Below are 21,611 nucleotides of genomic sequence, written 5' to 3'. Positions count from 1 at the left end.
GACAAGTTTGAAAAGTAACACAGACCTTGCATTTCTTTTCTTTATCTTTTAACTTCCATTTTAGCTTGAAAATATTTGAATGAAAATCTGATCTGTAGCCATGTTATTATAAAGGTAAGTAACAGAGATGGTCACACATGAGCTTGAGCAGTGGATAAAACATTTTTTTATTCATTTGAAGTTTTTTTTCCTGTTGGAAATAAGTGAGTTAAATAACTGAAGGTAGTCCCCAAGATACATCCTTTTTATGCTACCAAGCTGCTGACACAGGCCACTATCCACTTTGGGAAGTTAAAAGCACCTGCAAATACCATACACTTCAATACCAAAGGCAAAAATCCATAGCAAACCAGTAACATTGTATAACCAATAACATTTTAACAGTTTGATGATAGTAAACATTTTAATGGGAGTGGATGGACTTATGCTTGTTTTCCACAAATGTATTTAGTAGGCTGAAAAACTAGAAGGTTATTTCAGGGCTAGAGCAAAAGATTGTTGATGTTTAATTATGCCTCTTTTATAATAGGTCAAATACTTTCCTAATGAAAAGGTGATTTTACTTTGAGACAGGTATACCATGGAATTTGAAGTTAGGCTTATTTCCCAGCTCAGCTCTACGGTTCAGTTGCATTACTTTTAACAGATTATATAAATATCCCTAAGCTTCTGTCTGTAATCTGTAAAAGGAGGGGAGGAAGTACTAGCTGTTCAGGTGTTTTGGGATTCCTCTGTGAAACTGGTTAGTACTTAAGAAAATGACTTCAGGATAATAGGTATTAACAATTAGTTAGTCTGTTGGATATTTTAATTTTAATTAAAACGGTTACTTAAAGGAAACCATTATACAAAGGAAATAATACAGAGTTCTGTGCAGTTTGATTTTTCAATGCTGCACTTTGTGCTTGGAGACTACACTAGTTTTAGAGCATATAGACAGAGACCCAGACTTAGGTTTGCATATGAGGCTGTATGTCCTTATTGCTTAGTGGTCATTTAAAAACTATTTAATTAGCTTTTAAAGCTTTATTCATCTATGGATTTAGCTGCATTTTCCTTTTATAAAATGTTTGGCTGTGAAGGTAATGAGAAGTCTAGGGATATTTGTTTTGAAGGTGGGATGGGGGTATGTTGCAACTAGACAGTGTTGACAACCTAGTTGGTAGGAATAATCTAAATAGATGGGAGAGGAGAAGGATAACCTAAGGATTTAAGCCTTTGAAAAAATCTACTCTGTGACCCATTTGCTTACTTTGTAGATGAACTGGCCATTGATAGATAGGCAGTAGGTTGATTGTAATAGGAAGAAGAGGAAGGAGAGAATGGATGCAGAGGCATACATTTGTATTTCAGATTTCAAGCTGATGGCTTCTTAGGAAATAAGATGTGAGTTGTTTGAATTCATCCTTGAGGCTTTATTGACCGCATTCCCACTTAAAAAAAAAATCCTTTAAAAATACTTAATTACTGAATTCTTTGTATCCATTCTCTTCACTGTCTTCCTGTAAGTCCCAGACTAGAGCCAGTGTCTAGTAACCACTTAGACACACCGTCACCATCACCACAAATTTATGGAGTCATTTGTTACCTAAAGGCTACTTCCTCCTTTTTTCATTGAAAGCATTGCAAGATGAGAACCTCCCCAGCTGCAGCTAAATGTTTGTTTTTAGAGAACAGATTATAAACCATAACTTCTTGGGGAATAAACATAAACCACTCAGTGAACGTGTGAGTAAACTTCTCAGATGTATTTAAGTAGGAGATTTACTAGCCCTGTTTATTCTGAGGGACAGTTCTTTATATATTGTTCTGAGTCCTCTTGTATGTGAAGTTTTCTGAGTTTGGGATTCCTTATAAAAAACTGCTTCTCCTTTTGGAGTAGAAAATGGTAGAACCTGTTTTGTGAATATTTTGTACTTTGGTTTTTCTGCCCTTATTTCTTATTCTGATCTCATCTGCTTCCATTAAGATAGGGTGAATTTCTAAAAATTTCTGATCTGTATATAGCATACTTTGGTTATCATTTCTGTTATGAATTTATTCATTAAAAATTATCTTTCCTGTCATTTCAGAGGAATTTGGAGTAGATGGAAAACAGGCCCTTTTTTAACTCCTGTGGTTGGTAGTATTTATGAAGAATTAAAAAAAAATTCTGTCACCTGATCTGGTCATTTGGTTTCTAGGAATTTATCCTAAAAAAGTAATAGGTTAGAGAATTGTGGGAAAATGGAGGCTGGAGGCTCATTGCACTTAGCCTCACGTTGGTTGGATTCCTCTGAAGTGAGTTTAGCTTACAAGATGTTTAGAAAGGAGTACCTTTAGGATCAACACTTATGTGGAAGGTGGGAAATGGAACCGGAATTGGACAGAGGGAGAAGTTAAGCTGTGACAGCCTTGGTCAACTCCATGGAGAGCTCTGGAGCTAGAATGGTCTTTCAGAAAGCTATCACAAGTTGGGTCATGATGACCAGGCCTTTTTCATCTATCTGTCTTGTCAGTCGGTCTGTCTGTCTATCTAGGCTGCATTGGGGGTCTTAGTTTAGTTGCAGCATGTAGGGTCTTTTGGTGTGGCTCATGGACTTAGTTACCCCAAGGCACACGGGATCTTCGTTTCCCAACCAGGGATTGAACCTGCATTCCCTGCATTGGAAGGCAGATTCTTAACCACTGGACCACCAGGGAAGTCCCTTCATGCCTTTATACTCCATCATTCCATATTGGACGTGGAAAAGACTGTGACCTCAGTCAGGATTGCTCTCTGCAGCTTAGAGCAGTCACTGCTAGAAGCTGTCTTTTGTAGGTATAACTGCCAACAGGTCTTCCTTGAAATGGGATTCGAATGGTTTTTAAGTGTCTACCATACCTCCTTTCCACTCCTACACCCATAGCTAAACCATCAACCTCAGCTGAACTAAACAGCTCATGGGGCTGTCAGATAGACTTAAGCCATGTAGATGGTACTGTGATTTCTCTTCTTTGGGTTGAAGAACCCCTGAGAGACCAGGGCTTAAAAACAGGTGTATATATTCTTGTGAATATATGTGATGGATTATAGGAACAGTTTAATTAATAGAAATTATATGTAAATATTTGTGAATATATATGGAGAAGGCAATGGCACCCCACTCCAGTACTCTTGCCTGGCAAATCCCATGGACGGAGGAGCCTGGTAGGCAGCAGTCCATGGGGTCGCACAGAGTCAGACACGACTGAGCGACTTCACTTGCACTTTTCACTTTCATGCATTGGAGAAGGAAATGGCAACCCTCTCCAGTGTTCTTGCCTGGAGAATCCCAGGGACGGGGGAGCCTGGTGGGCTGCCGTCTCTGGAGTTGCACAGAGTCGGACACGACTGAAGTGACTTAGCAGCAGCATGGAAAATTATGAGAGAACAGTCATTGTTGATTGCTGTGTTTCCTGGGTGGAATGACAACACTCCATCCGTGTGTGTGTGTGTGTGTGTGTGAACACTCCACTCCATCCGTGTGTGTGTCAACACTCCCATCCGTGTGTGTGTCAACACTCCCATCCGTGTGTGTGTGACAACACTCCATCTGTGTGTGTGTGTGTCACACACACACCATTTGAGAATCATTGATTTTGTTCGGTCTATTTGTGGCTTCCCAGGTGGTGCTAGTGGTAAAGAACCCACCTGCCAATGCAGGAGACGTGAGAGACGTGGGTTTGATCCCTGAGTCAGAAGATCCCCTGGAGGAGGACATGGTAACCCAACTCCAGTATTCTTGCCTGGAGAATCCTATGGACAAGGAACCTGGCAGGCTGCAATCCATGGGGTTGCAACGAGTTGGACACGACTGAAGCGACTTCACACACACACACACATATTTATGGCTTAGAATTAGAAAATACAATTGAGAAATAACTCAAGGAAGAAAATTAGTGACCACAAGCCAGGTTATCAGAACACCATATCTAGGCAACAAGCAAAAGTTGTAGTAATTTCAAGAACTAGAGAGGACTTAAAGGACTGGATAGAAGGACTACAAATAAGACAGCTACTTGATGATTCTTGTAGTAAACCAAATGTGCGATATTAAAGATCTCGAAGAGTATATTACTTTAATAATGAAGAAGTAGTAAATCTGAGATTTCACTAGATGTATTAATTTGACTTGAAAACCTCAGTAAAGATGCTGTTAAGGGAGTAAAAGGATTGCATTTGTTTCTTTGCTTTTCCAGCTTCCTGTTCTCTTGTCTCTAATCTTAGGGACAAAGGTCTGTTGTGTTGGATGCTATCCAAATGGTTTTTCAAATGTTAATGTGTATTAATGCTACATATAGGAGAAGATGTGTTTAAGGCAGTCATAGATTTGAGAAGGCAGAAAGGTGCTAGAGAGCTCGGTGCATCAGTCACTTAAAAACAGTGAAATAGTATAAACTTTCTGAGGTCTCTTTTATCCCAGGTTATAAATACAGCTTTTTAGTTCAGCCTCGGATATAAAAAATAAATCAAAGATCTGTTGACCTAATAATAATAATCTCAGGCAATCACAGCTTATTTAGGCCTAAAGATGGCAATCAGTTCAACTGAGAGATTTGTTTGTACTTTTTTCCTTTCCCTTCCCTTCCATCTCATAGACTCACCCACGAGCAGCTAACCTGCTGCCTATAGTGTTACACATTAGCTTAGGGATGAAAAGAGAAACGCTGAGTTCTGCCTGCAATTAGTGCATAGTCTTATATGAGTATAGATTGAATTTTAGATCTTCTTGCATTTCTTTTGCATCTCACTCTGAAAAAGACTCTTGTTTTTTCAGGCAAAGCTGTCACTCTTAACCTACATTGTTGTTTCTTTTCATTCCTGTACTGTGTGAATTTGTCATCGCGTGCACCCTCTTTCTCTTGTTTTGACAGTCTTACCTCAGAGCCATAATATTTCCAAGCATGAGAAGGTCTCTGTCACCTACGACATTTTTATCTTGACCCTCTTTACTCTCCAGCTCTATTTCTCTAGATCTTTCTTTAATTCCAGATGAGTTACAACACGGCTTTGGACTTCTCTTTTTGTTCTTTGTTACAGCTTTCTATTTTACTGACAAACTTCAGGGCTGCCTGTGAACTGTAAGGAAATAGCTTGAATTAGATTCCTTGATGTCAGTCGTATAGGAAGCAGTGAGGTCAGGATTAGAACCAAGTTTACCTAAAATGGCTTTTTTCCCTACCATATCCTGTTGGCCTTTCTGGTGACCCTCATTTGATAATCTTGACCATCTAAGTTTAACACAAGAAGTACACTTTTTTTTTAATGTTTACACAAATAATATGTTCATTGTTTACAGAAAAGCATTAGAATACATATAACCATAAAAAGTAAACAGCTTGAGAGCAGTAACCATGTATTTTGTTACATGTATTTCACTGCATCTAGCTTGGTGCAAGCTATCTAAGAATAATGAAGAAATATTATAGGAATGCCTTAATGGCTCATTTATATTTTATCATTTAGAGGCAAATTTTTTTTTTGGGGGCCACACTACTATAGGCACTTTTTTGAGGGGGGGGGGGTCACACCATGTTGCATGTGAGATCTTAGTTCCCGAACCAGCAGTCGAACCTGTGCCCCCTGCAGTGGAAGCATGGAGTCCTCAGCATTGGGTCACCAGAGAACTGCCAAGGCAAATCTTTTTAAAAAAGAAATTTAAAATTTTATTTTTTTTTGGTTGCACTGGGCCGTCATTGCTGCACACAGGCTTTCTCTAGTTGCAGTGCACAGGCTTCTCATTGTGGTGGCTTCTCTTGTTGCGGAGCATAGGCTCAATAGTTGTGAGGCGCAGGCTTAGTTGCTCTGCAGCATGTGGAATCCTCCTGGACCAGGGATAAAACTCCTGTCCTTTGCATTGGCAGCTGGACTCCCAACCACTGGACCACCAGGGAAGTCCTAAAAAACATTTTTGATATAAATCTTTAGAGGCTTTTCTATTAACAGTAAGCTTTCAATATTTAAAGTTGAACTAAATGCTGCAACTTTAGCATAGTGTATCAGGTTAATCTCTGTCTTAAAAACATGCTTTGTAATTTACATTTCAGTTCCCTGCATAGTATTCTATCATATAGGTAGAACAGTTCCCTATTGAACATGTAGACTATATACTCATTGTGTTGTCTGTCCTTGTAACTAACTTTTTGCAAAGTTCTGTGTTCATGTTCTTAGAAGGATAGCTTGGTAAATTTTACTGATTGAAAGCATGTATATACACACACACACACACACACAGTTTTGATGGATAGTCCTAAATTATGCTACAAAAAGTTTTGCCAATTTATACTTACAGTGCCAGTAGAATAATAAACTGCTTATTTTCTTGAATTCTTGCCACTGTTGAGTATTTTTCTTAACACTACAGAGTATTACTGTTACTGTTTAATTTCATCGTTTTCATATATAAAAATGGTACAGCACAATTGTGAAGTTAAAGGGCAGGTGTAGTTGAAGGACTGTGTGTAGCACTTCTCCCAACTGTGTAGGTGATTCTTTTATCCTTGACAATTTCCTTGTTTGATTCCACTCTTCCTCCTGTTTTTATGAAGTAAAGGACAAAATAAAAGAGAATGAGAAAGATTACAGAACCGTTAAGTTGTTATAAAAGTTAAATTTAACTTCTCATTTGCATTTATTTTTTTCTTTTTGTTTTCTTTTGCTTTTACTTTTTTAAGACCTGGTTCCTTTGTTAAATTTTGCCAGTTTTCTATAATAATTTAAGTTCATTATATTTTTTTCCCCTTTTAAATAATCTACAGAGACTAAATGGACTTACTTAAAAGTAAAATTCAAAATTATTTTTAAAAAGTAATTTTAAGTCTATAAATGAACTTGATTTCGAGGATTAAAAAGATCTGAGCTTTGGAAATTGGTTGATAGAGAGTTGAAATTAATATGTTTGAGGACACCATTCTTGGTTAAGTGGCAGAAGAAAACGGCAGTCTGGCCTAAAATATTGTTAAAAAGATTTCCTAGTGGTATTAACGAGGACTTCTTAAGCAAATAAATAACTTAGAATTTCAAAGTGAAGATTAGGTGGTTTAGGGAAGGAAAAGCTGTTAGACGTATGCTACAATCCTGAAACTGGTTTTTAAGCAATATAAGGATGTTCAGATAAATAATTTCCCTCATTTTCTATTAAGGAGTTCAGGAAAATCTAGTTGTAGTGTAGTAGGAATTTATTTTCATGATAGGTAGCTGACTTAAAGATTAGAAATAAGGATTGTGCTTTGGTTAAAAGAATTTCACTAGAGAGACTCTGGTGATGGGTGCTTGTAAAGTCTTAATGATTTGCTTGGATTAGGAAACGTGTTTAATATGTTAAAGTCTTTTCTTAAAATAGGATCCTAGGCCTACTGGTGCGATGTATAATTGTTGAGGGGGCTTCCCAGGTAGCAGTAGTGGTAAAGAATCCTCCTGCCAAGATCCTCTGGAGTAGGAAATGACAACACACTTCAGTACTCTTGCCTGGAAAAGTGCGTGGACAGAGTAGCCTGGGAGGTTACAGTCTATGGGGTCGCATAGAGTCGGACATGACTGAGCGACTGAACATAGTGCTTAGACACACCACACACACACCACCCCCCGCCCCCCCCCCAATGGTTGAAAACTGTGTAAATGAATGGAAAGATAACAAATGTTCATTGAAGAAGTGTCTTACTTATAAATCTGTACTTGCAGTTTGGAGCATTTACGTTTGTTACTTTGAACTTGAGGGCTTGTATTTATTTTTCAGTTCATCATCTCCCAATTGGTAATCACAGGGGCTTCTTATACTTCACTTTTAGTTACTTTGGAGGACATCGTACTGTTTTTGTAAGGGCTCTTCAAATTCTAAAAAATGGGTATTTTATGAAATCATGTAATATATATTGTAACTCAGATTATTGGAAACATCTCCAAGTTTGTTGAAATTCCCTTTAAAGGGGCAGTCCAGGTTTGGTATGGTGACTGCACAAAATTGTCAGGGATCTTGACTTCTCCTGGTCAGAATGTTTTTAGGCAAAAATACTGAAGACTTGATTCTAGCTTAAACAATAGGGAGATTTATTTCCTCACATGTGAAGTTGAAAGTTCATAGGCAAGTTGAAGTCTAGAAGTATCCCGGTACTTTCCATCTTACTGCTATCCTCTATGGGCTTCACCTTAAGACCAGTTTCCCTTGTGGTGGCAGTTGGTGACACATGCTTCCTTGTTCACATCTAGTAGAGAAAACACCTTTTCCATGATTGTCCTCTATAAAATCAGTCAGTCAAACCTTGTTTGACTCCTCTGTCTAGCCTGATAAGTTGGTTTGTTTTTCTTTTTAGAAAGCAGTTAATCATTGATCTTTATGAGCTACCTACATTCCTGTATGAAGAACTAGAAAACAGAAGATGGCTTGAAATCAACTCTTCTCAAAGCTGGAAAAATTACAATCTAAATGTCCTTTCAGTGGTTGGTTGGCATCATCTTTGTGCAAAAAAGATGAACATTATTCAAATAAGTTATTTGTTCAAATATGTGATGATGGTTTAGGGTGATGCTTCTCTAATTGGTACATATTCAGAAAGTTCTCTATATGGTATTCATTTTAGAAGCTTATTGATAAACAGTATGAAAACATTATACCTGGGATTTTAGATAATATTAATTTCTACCTACCCCATTTTTATCAGTATAGAATTTTATTACACTTGTTGGAAATCTTATTTACTTTGTGGTGACCTAAGAGGGATGTGGGGAGCGGGTAGGAGGGAGACTCAAGACTGTAGGGAATGATACATGTATACTTACAGCTGGTTCATATTGTTACATAGCAGAAACTATTGTAAACCAATTATCCTCCAATTAAAAAAAAATACAACAACAAGGAAAGGCAGGGAGTTCAGGTCTTTTGAGCATGAACTGCCCTGTTCTTACTTAGCCCTGCAATAAACCTTTCTCTGTTCCAAACTCCCCCCCCACCCCGCCCATACACACACACACAATTATTGCACTTGTTGAAAATTTTATTTGAAAATGTTAATTCTTTTTGAAGATTGAGGTATAATTAATATATAACTTAGTTTCAGGTGTATAACATGATTTGATATTTGCATATACTGTGGAATGATCATAGGAAGTCTTGTTGACATCTGTCACCATATACAGTTACACTTTTCTCCCCTTGTGACAAAAGCTTTTAAGATTCACTCTGAGTAGCTACAAATATGCAATATAGCATTATTAATTATAGTCATCTTGCTGTACATTACATCCCCATGACTTACTGCTCATGAGTTCTTTATAAAAAGGTCTCTCTCCTAATTCTAATGTGCATGTATAACTTTACCTCCTCCTTACTGGTCTTCCCTGGTGGCTCAGCTGGTAAAAAATCTGCCTGCAATGCAGGAGACCTGGGTTTGATCCCTGGGGTTGAGAAGGTCCCCTGGAAAAGGGAACGGCTACCCACTCCAGTATTCTAGCCTGGAGAATTCCATGGACTGTATAGCATGGGGTCACAAAGAGGCAGACACGACTGAGCAACTTTCACTTCACACTGAGTTTTTGGATTGATGAGAGCTGCAGTTGACCATTCAACAGCATGGGTTTGAGCTGCACAAGTCCACTTACATGAGAGTTTTTTTCAGTACATATATGTACTGCTGTGTTTATGACTTGTGGATGTGGAGTCAGCACATGCAAGGCTGACTATGGGATTTGATCACAGTGGATTTTGTTATCTTTGGTGGTCCTGGGACTAATTCACTGCAGCTACCAAAGGACAACTGTACTGTAATTGTTTCCAGAGCCTGTTACACCTTGAGATGGATTTAGGGGTATGAGATGCCCTATTTTGGAATAGAGTTGGAGTTTAGAGTAAGGTAATTGTGGACTGGGTTTTTTGTTGATAATATGAAAGGAAACAGCACAAAAGGAATACAGTCAACCCTTGAACAACAGGGGTGTGAACTTCACAGGTCCACTTACACATGAAAATTTTTCAGTAGCAAATACTACAGATACTACATGATCTGTGGTTGGTTAAATCGAAGGATACAGAGCTGCGAATACAGAGGGTCGATTCTAAGTTATACGAAGCTTTTCTACTGTGCAGAGGTCAGTGTCCCTTATCCTCTGTGTTGTTCAGTAGTCAACTGTAGTTCCTTTGCTCTTTGAGGTGGTTGAGCTCTTAAGTCACTTTTGGAAGTGAGATTACTTGTTAGAACAAATGACCCATCACATTCTAGAATATTAATCCATTTATCAGATTTGGTCTCTGAGGAAGGTCAGGTTAATTCAAGAGGTTGCCTGGATTCTGTTCAAGAAACATGACCATGGTTTTACTTCCTTGAACTCCCATATATTTGACATTTTGTTACCTTGTCTGACGATGAGTAGGGATGCCCCAGAGTTCTAAATTGTTTGATTTTAAATATCAGTGTCTGCTTGGAGGTGGCTACGGTGGGAGTTTTGTTGTAATGTTTCTTGAAACTTGTATTAATTGATTTTGAAATGGGACAGAATTGTGACTCATGCTTGTTTTCTCTCTTTCAGCATTATCTGCATACCAGAGGTACTACAGTTTACAATCTGACTACTGGAAGGTTAGTGCACATTTGCATGCCCCTACCCTTCTCTTCCCTCCCCTTCTCTTCTCTGGCAGATCACTGCTGGTTATACTCAAAACATATTGTGCTCTTGCTTTTTTGTTTTGTTAATTGAAACTATTCTAGGGAAAAGGGATTGGAAGAAGAAAAATGAGTGTTCTTGGTTTGCTCTGTCTTATATGATTCAGTTCAGTTGCTCAGTTGTGTCCAACTCTGCAACCCCATGGACTGCAGCACGCCAGGCTTCCCTGTCCTTCACCAACTCCTGGAGCTTGCTCAAACTCATGTCCATTGAGTTGGTGATGCCATCCAACCATCACATCCTCTGTCGTCCCCTTCTCCTCCCTCTTACAGTCTTTCCCAGCATCAGGGTCTTTTCCAAGGAGTCAGTTCTTCTCATCAGGTGGCCAAAGTATTGGAGCTTCAGCTTCAGCATGAGTCCTTCCAATGAATATTCAGGACTCATTTCCTTTAGGATGGACTGGTTTGATCTCCTTGCAGTCCAAGGGACTCTCAAGAGTCTTCTCCAACACCACAGTTCAAAGGCATCCATTCTTTGGTGCTCAGCTTTCTTTATAGTGCAACTCTCACATCCATACATGACTACTGTAAAAACCATAGCTTTGACTAGACAGACCTTTGTCAGCAAATAGTGTCTCTGCTTTTTAATATGCTGTCTAGGTTAGTCATAGCTTTTCTTCCAAGGAGCAAGTGTCTTTTAATTTCATGGCTGCAGTCACCATCTGCAGTGATTTTGATTACCTTGTGTTAAAATAATTAGTTTATTCTGAATTAATTTATTGGCCAAAGATGATCCAAAGTGTGGAAGTTAAAGCCAGCAAAACCAAATGGCAACAAATGATTCTTCGGTTTCCTTAAGTTGGTACTTGGGTAGAAAAGAAGTTTGAAGATGGGTGTATTAGGTTGAAAAGGGAAGGCAAAATGAAAATCTTTATTGCTATGGTCTGTCTGAAATTGGAGCTCTGAGAACAACTGAAGCTAACCGTTTTAAAAAAACTTAATTTATTTATTTTAATTGGAGGCTAATTACTTTACACTATTGTGGTGGGTTTTGCCATACGTTAACATGAATCAGCCACGGGTGTACATGTGTCCCCCATCCCCGACCCCTGATACTTAAATGAAGAACTGTGCACAGCAATGAAATAATCTATTTTCTTAGTTTAAGCAGTGCCTGGACAGATTAATCTTTCATATCATATTTACTTTTAAGTATAAGCTTACTGATCATTGGGGTTTCTTCATCTGAATTACCATTTCAGATTTTTAAGGTGGATTTTATTTTTTTTATGTTGCCTAATTTATCTTTGTTTTTGACATGTAGAGGTTTTAACAGTGTATTTTGATAATTTAAAAAAATGTATTGAAGATATCTTTTCTAGTCTTTTTAAAGCTTATTAAAGTATAATTAAATACTGCAAAATTCACCTGCTCTAATTTTGCAATTTAGTGACTTTTAGTAAATTTCCAGAGTTGTACAGCCATAACCAAAGTTATTTTAGGACTTGTCCATCTCACCATAACGAAACCTCATGCCCAATCCCTGGCAAGCACTAATCTACTTTCTCTCTGTATGTATTTGTATTTTCTGGGTATTTTCATATGAATGGAATCATAATATGCAGTCTTTTGTAACTGACTTCTTTTACTAAGCATATATTTTTAAGATTGATCCTTGTGTAGCATGTATTAATACTTCATTCCTTTTTATTATCTATTAATACTCCATTGTGTAACTGTACCACATATTTTTTATTCATCAGTTGATGAGCATTTTAGTTGTCTCCATTTTTTGACTATTGTGAATACTGCCCCTGTGAATATCTGTATACGAATTTTTGTGTGGATATACAGTTTCAGTTTTCTTTGGTAAATAATCAGGAGTAGAATTGCCAGGTTATAAAGTAAATCTATGTTTAACATTTTGAGAAACTGCCAGAATTGTTTTCTAGAGTAGCTGTAACATTTAACATTCTCACCGACAGTGTTTGAGGGTTTTGGTATCTCCATATCCTCATCAGCACCAGAAATTGTCCAGCTTTTGAGTGTAGCCCTCGTAGTGGATAGGGGATAGTATCTTATTGTGGTTTCTATTTGCATTTTCCTAATGACTGATGTTGAGCATTGTTTAACGACCACATTAGCTGTTTGTATATATTGTTTGATGAAATGCCTATTTAAATCCTTTGCTGATTTTTACATTTTTTTAAATTAGTGTGTTGTAAGAGTTCTTTGTACATTCTGGATATAAGCCTTTATTGGATATAATTTGCAAATATTTTCTCAAAATCTGTGGCTTATTTTTTCGCTGTCTCAACAGTATAGTTTGAAGTGCAAAAATTTTAAATTGTGATGACATCCAGTTTTTCAACTGTTTCTTTCATTGCTTGTGCTTTTGGTTTTATAGCTAAGAAAACTTTGCCTAATCTCATGTCATGGTGATTTCTTCCATTATTTATTCAGTCAGTTTCTTTGGTACAGGTAGTACTGCAATAAATAGTACAAGTTTCTTTTTGTATTTTTGTTAGTGGTTCTTTGGTATAAGTGGGATTGCTGTGAACTTCGTGAGTGGTACACACTGTGTGAACCACTCATCTCATCTAGATCTCTTGTTTTTCCTTGGTCTTAACTAAGAAAATCTATGTCAGACTTCTGTGAAATATGATGAATGAGAAATCATGTCTCTAGTTGTTTTAACTTGCATTTTCTTAACTGAATTTTTAATTGAAGTTTAAAGACTATTCCAATTTTCTTTAAAATATTTGTTCATCTCTCTTCCCAGTTTTTCAGTTGGACTATTGTTTTCTTTCTCTGTTTTATATAGCTGTATTTTATGTATGATGCATATTTATCCTTTATCTGTGATAAAAGTTGCAGTTTGCCACTTGTTTTAATTTGCTTTTGTTTTTGTTTTTGCCCATGCAGAAGTTATTTCTATCTAGTCGAATTTTTCAGTATTTCCTAAATTGCATCCGCATCTTGAATCATAAGATCGTTTTTTCCTTACTTCCAGATGTTAGACAGATCACCTACATTTTCTTTTAGTACTTGAATGGTTTTAGGTTTTTAATTTAAGTCTTGATCCATTTGGGATTTATCCCTAATTTGTAGTGTGAGGAACATCTAAGTTTATTCTTTTCCTGTGGTTAATTATCTCAATACAATATATTGTTTAAAAAAATTCATCTTTTCCCTACTAATTTGAGATGTTGCCTTAGTTGTATGGTAAATTTTCATATGCAGATTTGTCTATTTATAGTTTCTCTGGTCTATTTCATTAGTCTGTGCATGAATTAATACTATATACTATTTTACTTATAAAGGTTTGCAATATGTTTATACTGTGCTTAGTTGCTCAGTTGTGTCCTACTTTTTGCAACCCAATGGACTGTAGCCCACCAGGCTCCCCTGTCTGTGGGGATTCTCCAGGCAAGAATACTGGAGTGAGTTGCCATGTCCTCCTCCATGGGATCTTCCCAACCCAGGAATTGAATCCAGGTCTCCCACATTGTTTCCCTTGTGGCTCAGCTGGTAAAGAAACCGCCTGCAATGTGGGAGACCTGGGTTCAATCCCTGGGTTGGGAAGATCCCCTGGAGAAGGGAAAGGCTACCCACTCGAGTATTCTGGCCTGGAGAATTCCATGGACTATAACAGTCCATGGGGTCGCAAAGAGTGGGACATGACTGAGCGACTTTCACTTTCACTCCCACATTGCAGGCGGATTCTTTACCGTCTGAGCCACCAGGGAAGCTCATGTTTATATACTACATATACAGTATGTATATGGTACTGCTACAACATCCTTTCCCCATTGTTGTTTTTAGGGTTTCCCTGACTGTCCTTTCTTTGTTGCTTGTTTTTCCATATAAACTAATTAACTCCACAAAAATAGCTGATTTTTCTTTCCAGCTCTTTTGAGGTGTAATTTACATTACTTTAAATGTTCGAAGTATGATTACTTTAAGTTTTTTTCTTTTAGTAAATAACAATCTAAGAATGGAAATGAACATCCTTACTCTAATGACAACTAACTTCAAAAATTTTTGGTTTAAAGTCAGCATTTTTCTTTTGTATGAAAATACTTTTCTGGTATCCTTTGAGATAAATTTATGTTTTTTCTCCTTAAATCAGTCTTGCATTTCTGAAGTAAATTCAAATTAGCAGTAAGTTTTTATTGTTGTTAGTTATATCTGGATTGGGATTGCTAATATGTAACATCTTTGCATCTTTGTTCATCATTGAAATTGGTCTATATTTTTTCTTTCTTGAGTTGTCTTTATCTAATGCCTAGGAGCTGGTTCTACATTCCAAGGACCTGGTCAGAGGAAGAGAAAGCAGAGTGCAACAGCCCTTTCTTTGAAGGGAATCGTGAGATTTTACATATCCCTTCATAGACATCTCACTTACGAGAACGTAGTAATTTGAAAACTTTCAGCTGCAAGAGAGGCTGAGAAATGTCTTATTTTGTCTGATTGTGATAATAGGACTGCAAACAATGTTGTTGCAAAATAGACTATATTAATAATAGAAATTAATTCATATTATTGGTAAATAAGGGAATTATGTCTATATGCTGTGAAAGCCTTGTTGTTTCACTTAAAATTTTTCCCTGGATAATGGGGAGTGTAAGTATGAACTTAAGTAGGAAAGGGAAGAACTCTCAGCTTGACTGCTGCACTGGTAGCAGGAGTTCTGTAGTCTAGATTTTAAGAAAATTAAACACAAGTATCTTTATCCAGGGCTCTTCCTCAAAAAGGCACATCCATAGCTATTTTCATCATTTCAGCACCTGCCAGCTCTGCTCGAATTAAATGATTGCCAGCATTGCAACTTCATTGTTCATTTTGAATATTGACCATGACAGCCTATCACTATGCTGAGCTTCTTGCTTGAGTGATTCAGGCTGTCTCCAGGTTCTGGTTACTACTTCTGAAATCCTCTGCTTATGTTGAATGGGATTTGGGTAGTCTTGTCCACAACTCTCTTTTGCTTTTGAATCTTCTTATCTTTAACGTGTAATTTTTTTTTTTACAGCATGTGAGACTTAGAATTTTATGTATCATATTCTATCCATTGAGCAATTACCATGTACTAGATATGTTTTGTTGGTGGTGATAGATACATTGCCTCCTTTACTTCTCACAAATATCCCAAGTGTCAGGTTGTTATTTTAAGTATTTTACATGTATGATCTTAATTCCTCAAAATAACCCAATGAAATTATGACTCAGTTAACTTGTTTTGTGAGTCAGTGGTGACAAGCCAAGTGGCTAAAGTGATGTGACAAATGGCTAGAGTGATGGCTGCTCTAGCCTGATTTCATGATCACTATACAATACTATGCCTAGATTTTGGAAGTAGAGGTTTTTTTTTTTTTTGAGTATAGTTGATTTACAATGTTGTATTAGTTTCAGGGAAGCAGAACTTCTGCTCTATTGCTATAACTTTGAACCTGATTGATGTAATGAGCTTTAACAACCTCTTTTGCTATATATTATTGTAACTAGGAACTGTGGTGTCCAAAAGGTAGTTTGGACTGTATTAAGGAAACAATTCTGCATAAATTGATTGAGCAATTAAATTCTTTGATGAAAATGTGTAACAAGTTATTTAAGGCTGTAAGATACTGATTTATTCAGCAGTATACCTTTCCCCAATAACTTCTATATGCTTGTTACTTTACCATAGGGATCAAAAGATGTCTTGAGTTCTGTCTTTACCTTTTTACAAGCTCATTTCTAATGGAAGAGATAAAGGGCCTATCTGTAATAGACATGAGTATTCATTTGGAAACTTGTTTCAAAAAGGTTAACTCTGTTTGCACTTGCGAATGTGTCAAATAATAATGATACTTGTGGAAAGAAGAGATGAGTGATGAGTGTGATGGATAGGAATTTGCCAAATTGAGAAATAGTTGAAGGAATGATGGCATTGGCTTTTTCAGCAAAGGAAGCAAAAGTGTTTAAAATCATGGAAATGTGTAAGCATATTTTATTCATAGGTCTGCATGTCATTTGTCCTAGTTGAAGTGGTGGCTCTGAGATTGGGAAAGTTGAGCAAGAGTCATAAAATGAAGACCTTTATAGTCAGACTAGGTTGTAGGGAATCTTCAAAGGAGTTTAAAATAAGAGTTAAAAATGTTTGAGTTTTTGCAAGCTCTCTGGCAGTGGTGTGGAAAGTATGTTGAAAAGGATAGGGGGCAGGGGTATGGAAGGGGAGGCTAAGGTTTGGGAGCTGAGTTAGGAAACTGTTGAAACAGGCCAAGTAGACAAAGGCAAAGTCCTAAATTACCTAGAGAAACGCAGTAAAAATGGAGAAGGGGATAGATTGAAAAGCTTTGAGACTGCAAAATGAACTTTGTGAAAAGGATGAATTTGGCTTATTGGTAGGGAGGAGGTAAGAGGAAAAGTAGGATTACTTTTTGGCTTGGTTAACTGGTGAGATTGCTATCATTGTAGCTTCAGCGTCTCCCATACAGTGTAAGATTCATAGAGTTTCAGGTATTTGTAGTACATTCAACAGGTGGAGAGTACCCAGTTTGATTGACTGTTAATACCTTCCTCACTCTGGTGACCATGACATATTAACAGGAGGTGGAAAGGGAAGAAAGCAAAAACTTTCTGTTCTTTATGCAAAGAAAGCAAAAGCTTTCTCAGAAACCCCATGGTAGAAATCTCACTGGCAAGAGCTCTTATGCCACCAACTTTTTCTCAGTGGAAGTAGCCAGGAAAAAGGGGATTGATGACAGTGGCTTCTGTGGGATTTCATAGACAGATTTAAGAAAATTTGGCAGTAAGAGAAACTTAAATGAGGTTGCCAACTGCTGACTTAATGAACCACACATTGTTGAGAATAACTTTAGACATAGTATAAAAGCCTTCAATATAAATGAATTGTAATCTTACTGTTATAATTTCTTAATTTGGGATTGTGATGAGTACTGTAATACAGTCTAGGTCAGAAGTTAGTAAACTTCTTTTGTAAAGGGCAGCAGAGTAACTGTTTTAGATTTCATAAGCCAGATAGTCTCTGTGTTGTAACTGTTCGGCTCTACTGTTGGATCTGGAAGCAGCTATAAGACAGCAAGTAAATAAATGAGTGGGTGTAGCTGTGTTTCAGTACTACTTTATTTACAAAAATCTATGGCTGGCTGGATTGGCCCATGTGCCATAGTTTGCTGATACCTGATAGAGATGTTCTAATAACCTCTAAGGATTTGGACTGAAGCAGGAGTTTGTTTTATAAATAATGCATTTCTCAGAAAGCTACTCCCCTAACTTCTCACAGTAGATTGAAGAATGACTTCATCACATTTAAATTCATTTTCCCATCAGTGCCTTTGCTCAGGTCATCCTTCTGCCTAGACCCATGTTTCTCAGTGGGGCTGCTGTTGGCATTTTTGATGAGTATACATTGGGAGGGAATACATTTTTATCAGGGCATGTAGCCATTCACAGCCCCAGGTCACTATTTCCAAAAATGTGTGAATTAGAACCACTGGCTGAGGTGGCTTGTTTTTCCTTCTCCTTTTCTAATCATCCTGAAGATACAGTACCGAAGTTCTACCTCTTTTCCTAGTCTTTATTATATAATCCTTAATTAACTCTTAAATGGTTACAGCTTGGAATACATTATTCATGTAACTTCATAGTCATTTGTCTTTAGATTATAAATTCATTGATGGTAGGAGTTTTTGTCTGTTTTGTTCACTTCTGTCTTCCCAGTGCCAGGAACTCTGTTATGACTCATAATAGGTGCTCAATAAATGTTCAAATTACATTGTCTTCTATTATGGAAAAATGAGACTTGCCTTATTGCTGAGATTTATAAGCTCCTGATTAATAGGGACTATCCCTCATACTAATTCCATGTCACCCAGGGAACTGAACTTGATACCGAACTGGGTGATGAAGTTTGCTAAACCTTTGGGCATCTGCTAGGTGGAGAGCACCATGCATGCTAGGTGATAACTGGGTATACAGAGATGATTACATTTTTGTCTGATGGGATGGAGGTTAGTCAATACACAAATAACAAAAATACAGTAGTTGAAAGAGTCAGCTCTGCAGGCAGACCTAGATTCAGTTCCTGTGTCTGCCACTGTCTCTTGGAGCAGTTTGCTTAATTTCTCTTGCTTCTTTAATTTCAAAGAGCTGTTGTTCAGTCGCTAACTCTTTGAGACCCCACGGACTGTAGCTCTCCAGGCTTCCTTGTCCTCAACTGTCTTCCCGGAGTTTGTTCAAATTCATGTCGGTGATGGTATCTAACCATCTCATCCTCTGCTGCCCACTTCTCCTTTTGCCTTCGGTCTTTCCCAACATCAGGGTCTTTTCCAGTGAGTCAGCTCTTCAAATCAGGTGGCCAAAGTGTTAGAGCTTCAGCTTCAGTCCCTCCAATGAATATTCAGGGTTGATTTCCTTTAATATTGACTGGTTTGATCTACTTGTAATCCAAGGGACTCTCAAACACCAGAATTCGAAAGCATCAGTTTTTTGGCACCCAGACTTCTTGGTGGTCCAACTCTCACATCCATACATGACTACTGGAAAAACCATGGCTTTGACGATACTCACCTTAGTCGGCAAAGTGATGTCTCTACTTTTTAATGCACTACCCAGCATATTAGAACCTTTTAAAGAAAGGATGTTAGCATTTTGCATAAAATTAAGTTCTTACTGTTGTACCATGTCGCATGCTAGGGACATTGTACTAAGGCAAAATTTAGAGGTTGTAAAGATTACCTCTGGCTTAAGGTGGGAGAAGCAACAAAGCTCCATAGGGAAAATGGCATAATAGGTCTAGATGGACTGATAGAATTTATACAGTAGCACGGGTGGTGACAATAAGCTTTCCTAGAGGGCGAAGGATGAACTATGAACAGAGAAAGTTGAGAGAATGTAGGATATGTACTGAAAGCAGAAAGATTCCTCAATAAACTCATATTTCCACCACATACCACACTACCTTCTCTGGGCAGTTACCTGATTTGGTGAAAGATGCTATCTATTGTTATTCAACCATGGTCTCGTCCCCTCCACCTCCCCCACCTAGGGAGACAGTTGTGATTCAAATGTAGACTTTCTTGGGAAGAACATTTTGAATTAACTACTCTTGTATTCTGAATATCATACCTCCCCCCTCTACATACACAGTAAGTCGAGTGTGGGAGAGAGTACATTTTAATCAGTTCAGCTTGTTCAACCCTTGAGTATTGTCCTTGACACTTAGTAAAAGTTCACTTTATTTCAGCGACAGGGTGGGGTGGTAAAGGAGTGATCCTGATTGAAGCCATTTTCAACTAAATTTTAAAAATTTGAATATGAACTTTTGAATCCGATGTTTTCTGAGATCTTTGTGAATACCCCTGTAGCATGTAGTTTTCTCATTCAGAGAATTGGTAGTGAGGATCTAATGAAATTAAATTTGCATATTTATTGCATTTTAAGATATACTTAAGAAAACTTTTTCATTGCTTCCAGAAGGGTACATAGAATGCAAAGGAAATATATGACCCTAGAACAAATTTTAGTATTAAAAAGAATAACTGCATACCAATAAGTCGCCCAGGTGTTTATTATTCTTTGGACTTTAAATATCTCGGGTTCTTTTCTGCAGTCATTGAATGACAGCAGTTGTGGGATAAGGACTATAGTTGGCTCACACCTAGCACAAAATGGCTCTGAGAATGTTCTTTACTGTCTCCTAGAAATTCCCAGTAGGATTGAGTCCCTGTTGGCCACAGCTGCATAGCCACTCATGTTGTGGTTGTTGTTTAGTCACCAAGTGGTGTCCATCTCTTTTGTGATATCATGTAGCATGCCAGGCTCCTCTGCCTGTGGGATTCTCTAGGCAAGAGTACTAGAGTGGGTTGCCATTTTCTTCTCCAGGGGACCTTCCTGACCCAGGGATGAAACCCATGTCTCCTGCATTGGCAGGCGGATTCTTGACCACTGGAGCTACCTGCGAAGCCCATAGTCATCCATACTACACCCTTTATTAGCTTCCTTCCCTGCCTTACTTCTCCAAATCCATTACTGGTGTTTTCTAGGGTAACTTCCCAAATAAAATACTTATACTAAAACCTTTTGTCTCAGGGTGTACTTCTGAGGAAATATAACCTAAAATAATGCAGTAAGATATATTTTAGTAAGAGTTTGGAATTTTTAAGTTTTGGAATATAGAATTTGGATAACATATAGTCGGTACTCAGCTGTTTGCCCTTTTTATAAAAAAGAGAGTAGCTAGCTAGTTTCCTGTATGGGGGCCGGAGGTTATATTGAGTCTGGATAAGCATCTCTGTTTTGTAGTGCGTGCAGAAGGAATCACTGATGTTTATAGCCCCAAATGTAAGTGACTAGGTGTCATTTTAGCAGGTGGGTTTTTTGTTAATACTAAAATTATAGGTTATAGGTTTATATTGTGCATTTACTTTGAATTCTAACTACCTTCCTGGCAACACTGAACATAAAACTAAATCCAATCAGAAAGAACCAGAGAAAGAGTACAGAGATACAAGCAAGAGAGAATAAGATAGCATAGTTCAAGCATTTTCTTATTCCTGAAAAATAGGTTTTTCTTTTAGTTTTACCTATGGAATTCTGCCGACAGATTTTTTTTTTAATTGAAGTATAGTTGAATTACAATGTTAATTTTTCCTGTATAGCAAAGTGACTCAGTTGTACATATATATATACACACATTCTTTTTAATATCTCCTATTATGGTTTATCCCAGGACTTCGAATATGGTTGAATGTAGTTCCTGTGCTATACAGTAGGATCTTATTGTCCATCCATTCTGGATGTAATCGTTTGCATCTACTAACCCCACACGTCCAGTCCATCTACCCCTGCTGTTGACGATCACAAGTCTGTTCTCTGTTTCTTTGAGTCTGTTTCTATATCATAGGTTCATTTGTGTCATGTTTTAGGTTCCACATTATAAGTGATTTAATAGTCTTTGTCTTTCTGACTTGACTTCACTTAGTATGATAGTCTCTAGTTGGATTCATATTGCT

The 21,611-nt window shown here is 37.5% G+C and overlaps 1 protein-coding gene across 8 annotated transcripts in view; it reads left to right on the top strand.

The window, feature by feature from the left end:
• KDM6A (lysine demethylase 6A) overlaps positions 1-21,611 on the top strand; it is a 185,792-nt gene that overhangs the window by 61,902 nt on the left and 102,279 nt on the right. For 7 of the 8 annotated variants that reach the window (XM_055563118.1, XM_055563117.1, XM_055563124.1 and 4 more), the window contains exon 4: positions 10,520-10,569. In XM_055563118.1, the coding sequence (XP_055419093.1) occupies positions 10,520-10,569 (50 nt within the window). Of the gene's footprint in view, positions 1-8,342; positions 8,438-10,519; positions 10,570-21,611 lie in introns of those variants that run through there. The other variant, XM_055563125.1, reaches the window with a different exon arrangement.

The sequence above is a fragment of the Bubalus kerabau genome, chromosome X, assembly GCF_029407905.1.
Source record: "Bubalus kerabau isolate K-KA32 ecotype Philippines breed swamp buffalo chromosome X, PCC_UOA_SB_1v2, whole genome shotgun sequence".
In the NCBI taxonomy this organism is placed as follows: Eukaryota; Metazoa; Chordata; class Mammalia; order Artiodactyla; family Bovidae; genus Bubalus; species Bubalus kerabau.
The sequence above is the reverse complement of the archived record's forward strand: the minus strand, read 5'-3'. Positions and strand labels throughout refer to the sequence as shown.